Source organism: Macrotis lagotis, chromosome 1 (genome assembly GCF_037893015.1).
Source record: "Macrotis lagotis isolate mMagLag1 chromosome 1, bilby.v1.9.chrom.fasta, whole genome shotgun sequence".
Taxonomy (NCBI): domain Eukaryota; kingdom Metazoa; phylum Chordata; class Mammalia; order Peramelemorphia; family Peramelidae; genus Macrotis; species Macrotis lagotis.
The window spans coordinates 741,105,323-741,122,242 of NC_133658.1; the positions used below are offsets into that span (position 1 = coordinate 741,105,323).

At 38.3% G+C, this 16,920-nt stretch overlaps 1 protein-coding gene across 1 annotated transcript in view; it reads left to right on the forward strand.

The window, feature by feature from the left end:
- Positions 1-16,920, forward strand: part of CRYL1 (crystallin lambda 1) — a 200,404-nt gene that overhangs the window by 9,236 nt on the left and 174,248 nt on the right. The window contains exon 2 of the mRNA XM_074216246.1: positions 2,571-2,678. Coding sequence (XP_074072347.1) covers positions 2,571-2,678 — 108 coding nt within the window. The remainder of the gene's footprint in view (positions 1-2,570; positions 2,679-16,920) is intronic.

Consider the following 16,920-nt stretch of genomic DNA (forward strand, 5'->3'; position numbering starts at 1 on the left):
TTTAACAATTGTATTTGAACCCAGGGTTGACTTTTTAGTTCCACAATTAGTGTTCCTCTCATTTAGCTTGAGAGATAGCATGGAGAGGTGGAAAAGATGATGTCTTTAAGGAGAGAAAGACTTGAGTTGGAGTTCTGTCTTTAACACATACAAATTTTCTGCCCATGGGCTAAGTATTTACCTCTCAGTATTCTAGGCAACACTTTAAAATTGTAAATTACTGGCAGATAGTTGATATGCTTTGGTATGAGGAGTTTCCTATAGTGATGAAATCAAAAGACTGAACCAAAAGAAGAAAACTTTGTGGAAACTAAGAGTAGATCTCCATGTTATGTTAAAGCAAAGCAAAACAAAAACAAAATAAAATTAATGTAAGCCTCTTAAGGAGAGAAATGACTCCAGTTTTTGATATGCCTGATGCCTAGCTCTTAAAAAAATCAGACTTGTCACCTGTAATCTTCCATAGAAGAAACTTTCTCTAACTTATACCTGCTTTGCAACTTTTAGTCTATTGTGTGGGAGCACTGAGAGGTTAAGTCCTTTGTTCTGGGTAAAACAACTTGGAAACTTGGAGCCAGAGCCAGGCTTTAAGAACATTTCTTTGTCTACTAATTTTGGACTAGCATATAGTAGTAGATAATAAATGCCTGCTGAATGAATAGATGGAAGGAAATAGGAATTTATTAAACACTTAAAATAGAAAGTTTCTGCCTTCAAGGAGCTTACATTCTAACTGGGGGAAGACTACATACAACAGGGAGTTGAGGGTGTGGAGGGAGGAGATGAATATCTTTGGTGCCATGTTTAAGTCTAGAAAGTCAGAAACTATTCCTGGAGATGAATGAAGTTAGAGTATTCTGAGTCCCTCCACAAAATGGAGACTCCAAGAAGGGGATTCATTATGGTGAAACTCATTGTTTTAGTTTCAGCTTAGCTCCAGAAAGGCATATAAACCCTGAAGTAAATGGAGTCCGCCTAGAGTAGGTAGGTTGCTAGGGGGAGTGCCTTTCTTATTGGCTATAGAAATAGAAATCTGGGGCAAAATTTACCTAGGTCAGTCACAGCCCCAGGACTTGGGACCTGATCCAGGGAAGTGTAGAAAAGTGGAAAGAATGAAATTGAGAGAATTAGTGGCAGTGAGGAAGAGAGGAGAAAGGGTTATTGGAAAAAATGCAAACACTAGTAATTACAATTTCCCTTCTAGATTATTGGAGAAAATGCTAAATTGCCCTCTAGTGGCAACCCTCCCAGGACCCAGAATCAGAGTAGAACAGAGCATAGAAATTTGATTTCTCTTTTGGTCCTGAAATGAACTAGAGCAAACTGGATCTGAATAAATGTTTGGATTATATACCTAATGTAGACTGGGCATACTCTCTCTGAGATTACCGTTCTTTTTCCTGAATATGGTTTATATGTACTTAGTTGTTCCAGTGTTATTTCCCTCATTAGAATGTGAGCTCCTTGAGGGCAGGGACTGTTTTTGCCATTTATATCCTCTGCACTTAATACATATGTGACATATAGTTAGTTTAAAAAAATTTGTGTTTGTGTGTGTGTGTGTGTGTGTGTGTGTGTGTGGGGAGGGAATGGGATTAAGTGACTTGCCCAAATTAGTTTCAAGCTAGTTAAGTTTCAAGTGTATGAATTTGGATTTGAATTGGGTCCTCTTAGCTTCAGGGTCCATACTCTACACTTCATCCCCTAGCTGCCCTGTAGGTTCTTAAAATAAATGATTATTCACTTAGCTTTTGTGATTCTTGCTTATATTATCTCATAGATCCTTTTTACATATAAAACATACAAGGAAAATGGAAGGTAATCTCAGAAGAAATAGGTAGAAGCGCAGAAAAGAGATTTTTTTTGCAGAAGATAGAATTTAAATCAGTCTTAAATCCCCTCTGTCAGGGCAGATCCTATATATTTGAGATCACAGACAATGGAAATGGGGATTAAAAAGTCTTATTATTTGACAGCTTTTTTCACACTTTGAGTTTAAATGATTTTTTTTGTTTCAATGGAAATAAAATTTTAGGCAAAATTAAATATTGGTAGGAGAGCAATGGTTGCTTATAGTTTTTTTAAAATCTAAAATATGAGTAATATTTTCAAATGATAGTTTTTGTATTTTTCTAGGCAGAAAAAGGAAACCAATTAATTTTTTCATATTATGAGAATATATAATCTAAACTTTTATTCAGATCCAGTTTTCTGTGGTTCATGTCAGGACTAGAGGGGGAAATCAAATTTATGTGCTCTGTTCTACTCTAATTCTGGGTCCTGGAAAAGATTACTACTGGAAGGCAACTCTGGGTGTGTGTGTGTGTGTGTGTGTGTGTGTGTGTGTGTGTGTGTGTGTGTGTGTGTGTGTGTGTTTGGTGTGTGACAGACAGGGAAGAAGAGGGAGAAACTTACTAGAAAAGGACAATAAGAAATTTTATTTCAGATTTCAAATGAGAAGACAAGCTTTCTGTAATGTCCTGCTCTAATAATGCTTTTCAGTGTAAAATGTACAATTTTTTCAGTTAATCAGAGACTTATGCCATTGCTTAATTTTTCTTTCCCTTTAGTGGCCTCATTGGCCGAAGCTGGGCTATGTTATTTGCTGCTGGAGGTTTCAAGGTGAAACTCTATGATATTGAGGAGCAGCAGATAACCAATGCACTGGAAAACATCAGGTAAACCAACTTATACTTTCTAGTGTGACACGGAAGTTGCTAGTATTTTTTTTTAAAGAGAGATGGTAGAACTAAAGACTATAAACAAATCTGGTTTGTCTTAACTGTGTACAGCCTTGAGAATATTATCCAATAGGAGGATATTTTTGGAGTGCTTAGTTTGAGAAGCAACATCACTAAAGGAAACTGTGCTGGACCAGGACCCATCCATCTGGGATCCTGCATCTTAGTGTACTAACACTGTTAGCTCTGCCTGCAGGGCATCCCTCTAAGAAGTCTTCTTCCCTCATTATTTTGAGTTGAGACTTTGGAGCTGGAACCAAGTTGGGATCAGTTGATCAGTTTTTAACTGTCCCAGAAGTTTGGATTGAACTCCTCAAAACCTATATATTGCAACTATATCCTTAGCGACCCTGGTTTTTGAGTCAAGTGGAGGAAACCAATGATATTTCTCCTCTTCCACATCAGTCCTCACTCATCTAAGTCAGTGGAGTGCAGTGACCCCAAACAGCTAGTTCTTTCCCCATCTTAGATTTAGCTTTAAATCTCAGCTCTGCCATTTACTATCTGTGTGACCTTGGTCAAGTTTCCTAATCTGTCTGGATCTTTTTTCCCTCATTTGTAAAATTAGGAATTGGACTAGAGTTGCAAAGTCCTTTTCAGCTCTATATTTTGTAAGCCAGATCTTGCATGCAAATTAATCTTAAAAAATTTTTTTTTCAGAGCATCTAGGTAGTGCAGTGGATGGAGCACTGGTTCTGGAGTCAGGAGGATCTGAGTTCAAATCCAGCTTCAAATCACTTAATAATTATCTAGCTGTGTGACCTTGGACAAGTCACTTAACCCCATTTCCTTGCAAAAACAAAAACAACAAAATTTTTTTCTTATTAATTTCTAAAAAAATTATTTATTTATTTATTTTTATTTTGTACAAATAATGTTTTTTTATACACCACTAAAATATTCTTGTTTAAGAGTAAACATAATACCCCCCCCAAGAAAATATAGTGATAAAGTAAAGGGAAGAGAGGAAAAATTAAAATAATAATAATAATAATAATAATAATAATAATAATAATAATGATAATGATAATAGGTATGGCCAGGTGGCACAGTGCACGGAGCACCAGCCCTGGAGCCAGGAGCACCTGAGCCCAAATCCGGCCCCAGATACCCAACAATCACCCAGCTGTGTGACTCCATGCAAGCTACCCCAACCCCATTGTCCTACAAAAACCAAAAGAAACCCCCCAAAAGAAGCCCAAAATAAAATAAAATAAAATAGTAATAATAATAATAATTATAGTAGGGGTGGCTGGGTGGCAGACAGATCACTGACCCTTGAGCCAGGAGCACTCAGGTCCAAATCCAGCCTCAGACACCCAACAAGCACCCAGCTGTGAGGCCCCAGGCAGGCCACCCAGTCCCATTTGCCCTGCAACACCCCGCAGAAAATAATAATAATAATAATAATAATAATAATAATAATAATAAATGCTCCAGTCTGTTCCAATACCACTAGCTCTGTCATGGGTAGATCACATTCTTTAGGATAAGTCCATCACAAAAGTTACTACCAAATTTTTCCACTGCTGCCATTGCTGATCGCAACTCCCTCCATTCATACTTCTCTACTACCATGAACTATGTTTTCTCTCTCCTTTCACTCTGTCTCTGCTGTAGGGTAGTTGAATGGCGCAGCAGACAGATCCCCGGCCCTGGGGACAAGAGGCCCTGAACCCACATACCACCCCTTACCCAGCATCCACCCAGCCCTATGGTCCTGGACAGTCCATCCAAACCCAGCCCCTTGCAAGAAGTAAAAAAAGAAAATGTGTTATATCTGACCACTCTCCCCCCATGGTCAATCCTCTCTTCCATCACTCACATCCCCCCTTTCCCCCTGTCCTCTTTCCTCTCCTTCTTACTCCAGATGTCTATACCCCATTGAGTATATATATATGCTGTTTCCTCTCCTAGCCACCTCTGATGAGAGCAAAGATTCTCTCATTCCCCCTCACCTTCCTCCCTTCCGTATCATTGCAATAGCTCATGGTAATAAAGAAAAATCTTATTATATGAAATATCTTAGCCTATTCCTCCTCTCCTTTTTCTTTATCCCATTACATTTCCCGTTTATCTATTGACTCCATTTTTACACCACAATGTATCTTCAAATTCAGTTTTCTCCTGTGCTTCATCTATAAAACCTCCTTCTACTTGCTCTATTAAATGAGAAGGTTCATATGAGTATTATCAGTATCATTTTTCTATACAGGAATACATGTAGTTCATCATCATTAAGTCCCTCATATTTTCCTCTTCTCCACACTCTGTGCTTCACCTGAGTTCTGTATCTGAAGATCAAACCTTCTGTTCAGCTCTGGCCATTCCAACAGGAACATTTGAAATTCTCCTGGTTCATTGAAAGTCCATCTTTTTCCCTGGGAGAGGATGTTCAGTTTTGCTGGGTAGTTGAATCTCGGTTGCATTCTAAGCTCTTTTGCCTTCCAAAATATTATATTCCAAGCCCTATGAGCTTTTAATGTAGTTGCTGCTAAGTCCTTTGTGGTCCTGACTGCAGCTCCATGATATTTGAACTGTGTCCTTCTGGCTGCTTGTAATATTTTCTCTTTGATTTGGGAGTTCTGGAACTTGGCTATAATATTCCTGGGGGTTGTTTTTTTTTGGATCTCTTTCTTGGGGAGATCAGTGGATTCTCTCCATTTCTATTTTTGCCCTCTGCTTCTAGGATATCAGGGCAATTTTCTCGTAATAATTCTTTGAAAATGATGTCAAGGCTCTTTTCCTGGTCATGACTTCCAGGTATTCCAATAATTTTTAAATTATCTTTCCTAAATCTGTTTTCCATATCAGTTGTTTTTTCAATGAGATGTTTCACATTTTCTTCTAATTTTTCCTTCTTTTGGTTTTGAAGTATTGAGTCCTGATTTCTTATAAAATCAGCAATCTCCCTGAGTTCTATTCTTTTTCTGAAGGATTTGTTTTCCTCAGAGAGCTTTCTTATCTCCTTTTCCATCTGGCCAATTCTGCTTTTTAAAGTATTCTTCTCCTCAATGACTTTTTTGAACTGTTTTATCCATTTGGCCTATGCTGATTTTTAACATGTTATTTGCTTCAGCATTTTTTTGGATCTCCTTGACTAAGCTGCTGACTTCATTTTCATGTTGCATCTCTTTCATTTCTTTTCCCAATTTTTCCTCTATCTCCCTCACTTGATTTTCAAAGTCTTTTTTGAGCTCTGTCAATGGCCTCAGCCCAATTTCTGTTTTTTCTTGGAGTCTTTAGATGCAGGAGCTTATACCTCCTCATCTTCAGATTGAGTGTTTTGATCCTTCTTGGGATCACAGGCAAAGTATTTCTCAATGGTGTTCCTCTTTTTTTCTCTGCTTACTCATTTTCGCAGCCTGAACCTGGTTTTGGGGTGGTTCCTGAGCTTTTGGGACACCCCCACAAAGATCTCAGTATGTGAGGCTCTGTCATCCCTCTTGGTCTGTGAATGATCATAAGTGCCCCCCTCTGCCATGGGGCTGAGGTGGGGATAGCCCTGCTGTTCTATGGGGGAGGCCTAGACTGTGATCAGGATCTGAATGCGGTCAGAGCCCCAGAGTCCTGTTGCAGGGGCAGAGGACAGAGCTCTGCAGTCTCTCTTCATTCCTCTCCCTCCCTAGGTTCAGGGACTCATACCCTGGGGCTTCTGCTTACCAGCTCCACCTGCTTCTGGTTCCTTGATCTGGGCTGCAGTGGCCACACTGCTAGCTGTGTGCCCTGAGGGCTGGGCTTCATGGGCTCGCTCTGGCAGAGGTGTCCCCCCATTTCCCCAAGTTGTGATTGGTGCTCTCGGGGTGTAGGTCAGGAAATTGCCCCCACTGCTGTGAGCTGTGGCTCCCAGTGCCCTGGGTCTGCCTCTGCAAGGCTGAAGTTCCTTCACTCTGGCGGGCCACCCCTCTGACTCCATGGAGCTGAGCCTTTCTGCTCTTTTCCCGGTTACCTTGGGTTGGAGTATTGCCTCACTGGATGCCTCTGTGGGTTCTGTCTCTTGAAAATGTAGTTAGAGTCCTTAGTTTATAAGTTTTGCTCCAGAGCAACTAAGAGAAGGTCTTCTCCTGTCGCCATCTTGGCTCCGCTCCCTCTTCTTATTAATTTTTGACATTCATTAAACATTTCTTTGTGTACTGAATTCTCTTCTGTTTCCCAGCCACTCCCCTACACATTGAGAAGGCAAGAAATGTAATGTCAATTACATATGTGAAATTATGCAAAAGATATTCCTCATATTAGCTATGTTGACAATAGCAAAGAACAGTATAGGACTGAGGCTACAAAAGAAACCAGACTGAGTGCAGACAAATCATATAATTAAATTAAACATTTTTCTCTGAAATTGAACAAAACAATTTTAAAGCTCACAAAAAGAGGGGAGGCCTTGGTATTTATTTTTTATATGGTTCATTAAGCTCTAATCTTTGTTTGCCTGCTATGCTTACATACAATCATGCTGAGTTAAGCTTTAGTTAAATGGAAAGTTAAACTGTATTCCTTTTTACATCTTAATATTTGCTGTTTCTCAGAGAAAGCAAATAGCCTATGCCAGAAATTGTTTTTTTGACCAGCAATGTTGCAAATAGGTGGCAGTTGACAGAAGGCTGGCTTCAGATGCTTAATAGCTGTGTGACCCTGGGCAAGTCACTTAACCCTGTTTGCCCCAGTTCCTCATCTGTAAAATGAACTACAGAAGGAAATGTCAAACTACTCCGGTGTCTTTGCCAAGAGTGACTCAGTTGTGGTCATGATGCAACTGAATAACAGCCATAATGTAAGGTAAGAAAAATAAAGGGAAAAATTATGCTTCATTATGTACTCAGACTCCATCATGTCTTTGACTGGAAGTGGATAACATTTTTCATTGTAATTCTTCCATCATTGTGTTGATCAAAAAAGCTAAATCATTCACAGTTGTTCATTGTACAGTTGCTGTTACTGTGTACAAGGATCTCTTGGTTCTGCTCACTTCACTTTGCATGAATTCATATAAGTCTTCCCAGGTTTTTTTGAAATCATCCTATTGGTCATTTCTTAAAACAGGATAATATTCTATCAGTCATATACCACAACTTGTTTACCCTTTCTCCAATTGATGTGCAACTCCTTTATTTCCAATTCTTTGTCACCACAAGAAAAGCTACTATAAATATTTTTGTACATTTTTCTTAATCTATTTGGGACACTGACATGGTAGTGGTATTGTTGGGTCAAATGGTATGCCTACTTTTATAGCCTTTTGGGCATAGTTCCACACTCTTCTTTAGAATGCAGCTTGGATCAATTCACAACTTTGCCAGCGATACATTAGTGACCCCATTTTTCCACATCACCATCTACATTTGTCATTTTTATTTTTTGTTAATACTAGTCAAGCTGATAGGTGTGAGGTAATACCTCAGAGTTGTTTTAATTTACATTTCTCTAAATTTTAAATGATTTAAAGCATTTTTCTTATGGATAGAGCACTGACCCTGGAGTCAGGAGTACCTGAATTCAAATCTGGCCTCAGACACTTAATAATTACCTAGCTGTATGGCCTTGGGCAAGCCACTTAACCCCATTGCCTTGCAAAAAAAAAAAGCCTAAAAGAGATGGTAAATATCTTTTTTTTTTTTACCATTTTAAAATTTTTATTTATTCATATTTTGTACAAATAATGTTTTTTATACATTACTAAAATATTCTTGTTTAAGAGTAAACATAATACCCCCTCCCCCCAAGAAAATATAGACCCGCATAAGTGATAAAGTAAAGGGGAGAGAAAAAATTACTCTATTTCTTAGTCAGTACCAGATTATTTTGATGATTACCTTGGTATAATACAGTTTGATATCTGCCACTGCTAGGTCATCTTTGTTCACTTTTTTTTTTTATTGATTCCCTTGATATTCTTCTTTTCTTCTTTCTTTTTTTGTTTTTTTGCAATGAAGTGGGATTAGATGATTTGCCCAAGGTCACACACCTGGTAAGTATCAAGTATCTGAGACTGGATTTGAATTCAGGTCTTCCAATCCCCAGGGCCAGTGCTCTATCCATTGTGTAACCTAGCTGCCTCCTAGCCCTTTTTTTTTTTTAGTTTTTTGCAAGGCAAAGGGGGTTAAGTGGCTTGCCCAAGGCCACACAGCTAGGTAATTATTAAGTATCTGAGACCAGATTTGAACCCAGGTGCTCCTGACTCCAGGGTGGGTACTTTATCTACTCTGCCACCTAGCCGCCCCATCTAGTGCTTTTTTCAAAAGAGGAATGTATTGTATTTTGTCAAAAACTTTTTCTTCATCTATTGAAATAATTATATCATTTTTCTTTTTGCTTTTTATTGTTGTTATTGATATGGTCAATTATGCTGGATAGTGTTTCTAATATCGAACTAGCCCTGAATTCCTGGTATGATTCCATCCGGTCCTGGTGTGTAATCTTTGTGATATATTGCCATAATCTCCTTGCTAGTATTTTATTTAAAATTTTTGCATCAGTGTTCATTTGGGAAATTGGTCTATAGCTGTTTTTTTTCCCCTTTTTTGGTTCTTCCTGGTTTAGGTATCAATACCACATATGTATAATTAAAGGAATTTAGCAGGACTCCTTTTTTGCCTTTTTTTTTCAAATAGTTTATACAGTATTGAAACTAATTACTTTTTAAAATGTTTGGTAGAAATCACTTTTGAAACAATCTGGTCTTGGGAATTTTTTCTTAGGGAGTTTATTGTTGACTTGTTTAATTTCTTTTTCTAAACTAGGACAAATTACTGATTCTCAACACAAGTTAGAACAGGTTTCTCCTCTGCTCAAAAATCTTGAGTGCCTTCCTACTGATTTTAGGTTCACAAAAACTAGTTAAAATGCTTTACAAATATCTCATTTGATCCTCACAACAACCTTGGGAATTAGATGCAGTTGAGGAAATTGACATGACAGGATCAAGTAGTTAGTAAGGATTTGAGGCAGAACTTGAATTTGGGTCTTTCTGATTCTGAATTTAGCAGTTTATGTACTTTGTCACTTTGCTGCCTTTACAAAATTGTTGTTCAGTTGTTTTTCAGTCAAGTCTGATTCTTCCTAAGTTATTTGGGGTTCAAAGATATGTCTTGCCATTTCCCTCTCCAGCTCATTTTACAAATGTGAAAACTAAGGCAGACAGGGGCATAAGTGACTTTTCAGTACTTTTTTTTTTTTGGATTTTTGTAAGGCAGTGGGGGTAAGAGACTCTACCAAAGTTGGGCAGCTAGATAAATATTAAGTCTCTGAGGCTGGATTTGAACTGGGGTCCTCCTGACTCCAGGGCTGCTGTTCTATTCACTACACCATCTACCTGCTCCTTTAGGTGATTTTTCAATGGTTACATGGGCAGGAAGTGTCTGGGGCTGGATTTGAGCTCAGCTTTCCTGACTCCAGACCTGGTGCTCCATCTACTGCTGCACCTAGCTGTGCTTATAAAATACAGTTGCTGAATAAAATATAAACTTATGCATTTAAAACCATTCATGTTTTGGCATTTACCTTTTCCCCTAGATAACTCTTCTTTTTTAAAATTAAATTACTTTTTTTTTAACAATCTTTTATTTTCCTTCACTTTATCCTCCTGTCTCACCTCCTCCATTAGGGAAAAAAAATGAAACCTTTGTAACAAATATTCATAGTGAAGGAAAAAGCCTTTCATATTGATTGTGTCCCAAAGTGAGTATTTCTCATTCTGCATCTTGACAAGCTCCCCCTCCCCACTTTCCTCTAACTCCTTTGACATTCCAGCCAAACTGATCAAACTGGTCTCAGATGATGAATACATATCCTCAGCACAATTATTTATAAATAGTGCCAAGATTTCTAAAGATCAGAATGAGCTGATATTGGAAAGGGGAAGCTAAAGAACAGAAAGTTTTTATTAAAAAAAAAGCCATATTGAGCGTGGAAAAGAAGGACAGGACCATACTACCTAAGGTATATGAGATACTAATAACTGATGCAGACGACAGAGTTGCTTAATTTTTCTTTTGCTTCTGTTTTCTCTGCCAAAGAAAATGATCTTTGGGTTTGTTAAGGAAAGGAAAAAAAACACATGATAAATAGGGAGTTGATTACCATGATAAGAAAGGAGACATAGCACTTAGTGTTTTTAAGGTAGAACAGTGGACTCAGATGAAGTATATTTTTTAGGATATTCAAAGAATAGTCAAATGTGACTGCTGAGATGTTTTTTACTAATCTTTGAAAAAGGAAGATGGAGGGATGGGGTCTAGATCTTTGATTTCATTAATGGTGAGTCATGCCACAAAAACATGTAAATGTATCTAATAATAATTTTGGAGAACTGCCTAAGACTCCCTGGGACTAGAAAAATAAAATATTGTTAATTGAAAAAATTTAACTCTTGAAATGTAGCTTGAGATTTGAATGTATCAGGATTTGAAATTTGAATGTATCTGGGGTGGCTAGGTGGCGCAGTGGAAAAGAACACAGGCCCTGGAGTCAAGACTACCTGAGTTCAAATTCGACCTCAGACACTTAATAATTACCTAGCTGTGTGCCCTTGGGAAAGCCACTTAACCCCATTTGCCTTGCAAAAACCTAAAAAAAAAATTTGAATGTATCAGAAGGATTTGAATTTGGGTTTTCCTAGCTCCAGGGCTGGCCTGTATAATATACTACGATGAGATTGGAGAATAAATGCCCTGATTTTAAAAGAAAGAGGAGATTGAAATATAGGAATTACAGGTCAGTCTGTTGGACTTTGATTCCTGGCAGAATTTTGAATATATAAAGAAAGGAATGGCTAATGAACCTTGGTTTGGGGGTGGGGGGGGCAGAATTAAAAACAGTGAGTCAGCATAGCTTCCTCAAGAACGAGTTATGCCAGACTAACCTTATTGAATAGAATTACTAGACTTAGTAGTCAGATGAATGCAATAGTCACTGTTTACGTAGATTTTACCAAAGCAATTGACAACTTGTTCTTTTTTTTATTTTTAAAAATTTTCTTTAATCTATTTACACATTACTAAAATATTCTTGTTTAGAAGTAAACATAATACCCCTCCCCCACAAAAATGTGTAACCTTATGAAAAATAAAGTGAAAGAAAGAGGAAAAAAATGTATCTGTCTGTGTTCTGATACCATCATCTCTGTCTTGGGTGGATCACATTCTTTATCAAAAGTCCATCATAGAAGTTACTTCCATATTTTTCCACAATTGTTGTTGCTGAATGTATTTCCCTCCATCTATTCCTTCCCCACTACCATCCATTATATTTTCTCTCTCTCCTTTCACTCTGTCCCTCTTCAACAATGTGCTGTGGAGCAGCTGAGTGGCACAGTAGGCAGAGCACCAGCCCTGGGACCAAGAGACCCCAAGCCTACATCCCACCCCAGAGACCCAGCAATGGACAGGCCACCCAATCCCGCCACCTTGCAAAAAGTAAAAAAGAAAATGTGTTATATCTGACTATCTTCTCCTATGATCTACCCTCTTCTCTATCACCCACATCCCCCCTCCTCTCCCCCTGTCCCACTTCTCTCCTTTTTCTTATAGGTATCTATACCCTATTGAGTATGTATGCTGTTTCCTCTCTGAGCCATTTCCAATGAGAATGAAGGCTCCCTTATCCCTCCTCACCTTCCCCCCCCTTCCATACCATTGCAAAAGTTACATGAAAAATCTTTTATATCAAATATCTTAGCCTATTCTACCTTTCCTTTCTCTTACTGAGTACATTTCCCTTTCACCCATTGACTGCATTTTTACAATATATTATATCTTTAAATTCAGCTCTCTCCTGTGCCTCATCTATAAAAGCTTCTTCTAACTGCTCTATTAAATGAGGTTCATATAAGTATTATAGTTCATCATCATTGAGCCTCTCATAAGTTACCATTCTCATCCACTCTCTCTATGCTTCACCTGAGTCCTGGTGAAGATCAAACTTTTAGCTCTGCTCTCTCTCTCTCTCTCTCTCTCTCTCTTTTTTAAGGTTTTTGCAAGGCAAATGGGGTTAAGTGGCTTGCCCAAGGTCACACAGCTAGGACTCCATTAACTCCATTCTACATCTGAAGGATTGTTTTCCTCAGAGAGCTTTCTTATCTCCTTTTCCATCTGGTCAATTCTACTTTTTATTTTTGCAATGCAATGGGGTTAAGTGACTTGCCCAAGGTCACACAGCTAGGTAATTATTATGTATCTGAGACCGAATTTGAACTCAGGTACTTCTGACTCCAGGGCCAGTGCTCTATCTACTGTGCCACCTAGCTGCCCTGCAATTCTGCTTTTTAAAGCATTCTTCTCCCCAATAACTTTTTGAACTGTTTTATTCATTTGACCTAAACTGTTTTTTTATAAATCTATATTTTTATTAAGACAAAAACTGACAGAGCTTGATATGAAGTTCAAATCCAACAGTTTACATTTTAATCAAAGTTTTCACAGAAACTTGAAAACATGCTTTTAAAGAAACACTTTTACAAACAATGATGTTCTAGTATAGCCCACCCTAAGATGACATGGAGAACTGGTGGGTCTCATGATTAAAGACATGAATTATTTCAGGGTCTGGGTAATTCCCAGGGTTTTTAAAATTCCATTTTAACCATGTTTTTTTTTTTAAAGTGAACCAATGCCCAGGTTTAAAAGTTCATTCTTTTCCTGAGGCTTTCTAAATCACTCAACCCTTGTGTTGATCTGATTAAACTTGTGCTGTCAGTGTTAGAACTCCACCACAAATGGTTTCTGAGTTCCAAAAAACACAGAGGCTCCAAGAGTTATCTATCCTAATATTATGGGCCTTGTAATCCTCTACCTCCATACATCATTGGCTGAATAGACAAGTTGAGATTTAAAACAACTTAGTTGGAGGAGATGGGAGGTTGTAGGATTTTCTGATCAATTTCAAGAATTAGCACCTTTAAATAAACAACAGACTGGTCTGTGCTTCTCTCTTCACTCCCTTAAAGCCCCCCCCCCCCCACCTTGACGCCAGCCTCAACTCTTCGAAGAAGAATTCCATCTCTTTGAAGAATTCCATCTCCAATTAACTTGGAGTAGTTTTTGGGAGATAGCACTAAATTCAGGCAGAGCATACCTTGGCTTATAGGTTTCAGACATTCACAGCTTTGTACACTCTCTCACAGTCCTCATTTATGTTGCCAATGACCATTTAAAAAAGTTAAGTTTCTGGACATGGAACTGGATTATTGTCAGTTCACTCCCCCCTCCCTGATTTTAACAACAACAACAAAAAGACCCTACCGTTCCCTTTATCCTTTCCCCCACCCCTCCAAATGATACACCAGTAATAGCCAAAAAGTACACATATGCTACATGGTAAAAATGTAAACTTGGTTGTATTATTTTCTTCAACATTTTTTTTGGATCTCTTTGACTAAGCTGCTAACTTAATTTTTATGTTTTTCCTGCATCTCTCTCATTTCTTTTCTTAATTTTTCTTCTAGCTCTCTTACTTAATTTTCAAAATCTTTTTTGAACTCTGTCATAGCCTGAGCCCAACTTCTATATTTCTTGGAGTCTTTAGAGGCAAAAGCTTGGACTTTCTTATCTTCAGATTTTGTAATTTGGTCCTCTATGGGTCCAAAGTAATTGTCTATGGTCAGCTTCCTTTGTTTTTCTGTTTACTCATTTCTCTAGCCTGGTTTTTGGGAGTGCTTCCTGAGCTTTTGAGTATTATTGGGACCTCAGTATGTGAGGCTCTGACCACTCTCCTGGTTTGTTGAATGGCCACAAATTTACCCTTCTGGGGCCCCAGGCTGTGACCAGGGTCTAAATTTGGTCAAAATCTGAGACTCCTGTCCCAGGAACAGAGGACAGACCTCTGGGGCCTCCCTTCACTCCCTTACCTTGTGTGGGCTGAGCATTCAGGGAGTAGCTTCTACAGGCCTGCTTCTGTTTCCTGGTATCTGGGCTGTGATGAGGACCACCACCATGCTGAGGAGGGCCATACTGGCTTGGGCTTTGCGCTCATTCTGGTAGAGGTCTCCCTGCTGACCTTCCAAGTTGTGCTTGGTGCTCCTGGGGGTGGTAGGTCAGGAAACTGCTTGTGCTTCTAGGAGCTAGCACTGCCAGGGACCCAGGGACCCTGGGGCTGTTCCCAGAAAGCTGAAGCTCCTTAGCTCCAGAGTGCTGCCATCCCTTCAACTCCATGGAACAGAGCCTTTCCACTATTTTCTAGGACTGGAGAATTACCTCACTGGATCTTTCTGTGGGTTTTGTCTCTTGAAAATTTGGGTAGGGTCATAATTTTAAGGTTTTCGAAATATTTTGGAGAGAGAACCCAAGAGAGGCTGTTCTGCTGCCATCTTGGCTCCACCCTGGCAATTTGGCAAAAATTGAAGAAAAAAATAATAAATGTGGAATAGATACTAGTACAATTAAGTGGATTCAGATCTTGTTAAGTGACTGGATCTAAAGAGAAATCTTTGATTAAAATGGAGAGCCCCAGGGGACTGTCCTTGTTCCTGTGCAGATTAACATTTTTATCAGTGATTTGGATAAAGTCATGGATGTAATGCCTATCAGATTTGCAGATGACAGGTGTAGATAAATATTGCATTATATAGTCAGGATCCAAAAATATCTTGATAGGCTAGAACATTGGTCTAAATTTAATAAGATGAAATTTTAATAGAATGACTATAATGTCCTAAATTTTGGGTTTAAAATGTCACTTTTACAAGTACAAGATGGAGGAGAAAAATTAGACAGTTTGTGAGAAAAACGTCTAAGAGTTTTTAGTAGAGTCCTAGCTCAATGGGAATCAAACAATCTGATCAGAAAGCCTCGAAAGCTACTGTCCTTTTAGTTATCTCCTTTGGGCTAAGATAATGATTATCTCTCTTGACTTTGCATTGGTCAAATCATAGCATCCCACACACAAATGCTCACTGTGGGATCCTGGGCAAGTTATTCTGTCTTTATTTCTGGATAGACCTCAGTGTACTCAACTGTAAAATTACTCCTTAGATCCTTTTTAGCTCTTAATCTATGATCCTGTGGTCCTGTGTAACCAAATGAGATACATTGTATTCAATATAGGTACTTTGTATGTAAGCATAGCATATATTTTGTGTTGTATATGTAATCTTCTTTTATTGATACTATATGTATACTATATATATATATATATATATATATATATATATATATATATAAAATTATTATTTTTTTTTTGCAAGGCAAACGGGATTAAGTGGCTTGCCCAAGGCCACACAGCTAGGTAATTATTAAGTGTCTGAGACTGGATTTGAACCCAGGTACTCCTGACTCCAGGGCTGGTGCTTTATCCACTATGCCACCTAGCTGCCCCCTACGCCACCTAGCTGCCACTTGTATGCTATATATTTTACTGTTTTTAGTAGTTATTCATATTTTGTTATGCCAGATTAATATTTATGGTAAATTATACATGTTTATTGCATATTTCTTCATGTGACCTTTGTACATTATACACTATATAATGCTATGTATTGTATTGGTTATATTTATTGTCATTAATTACATACACCCCTAGTTTCTGTATCTATGTTGTACTTTGTAGTTAGGATTCTTATTTATGACTATTATATGCTAAATTATGATTCTTTTATTGTGTTTACAGATACTTGAGTACATCCTATGTATCTGTTGGGGACTGTAAGTAAGTGTTTCACTGGGGGGAGGAGGTAGCAGGTATCCCAAATTCTGAATCACCCCCACCCATAAAGTTGTGTGTCTCTGGGCTACCAGAAATTTAAACTGAAGGACTGAAAGTGAGAGATGTCAGGTAGGATGGTAGCAGTAAGGATTCTTCTTGCCACAGGCTTGCCATTCCTGTTGCTCTAGTGAGTTGGGGGAAATAATTCTTGTCAGTGATATTACCCTGAAGGGAAAAAGGAAACACTTAACCATAGGAAATTTTGTCTTCTTTCTAATCCGTGTCCCTTACTGCAGATTGGAACTGAAACCTGATCTGGAGTTCTTGAGTATTCATCTGATGGCTAGCCTTATTTGACATGTGAGCTGCACTTAACTTGATATTTTCAGTATATTTTGTACCCTCTTTTTTGGTAAAGCAATGGGGTTAAGTGATTTGCTCAAGGTCACACAGGAAATTATTAAATGTCTGAGGCTGAATTTGAACTCAGGGCCTCCTGACTCCAGGGCCTGTGCTCTATCCACTAGCTGTCCCATCTCCTTTT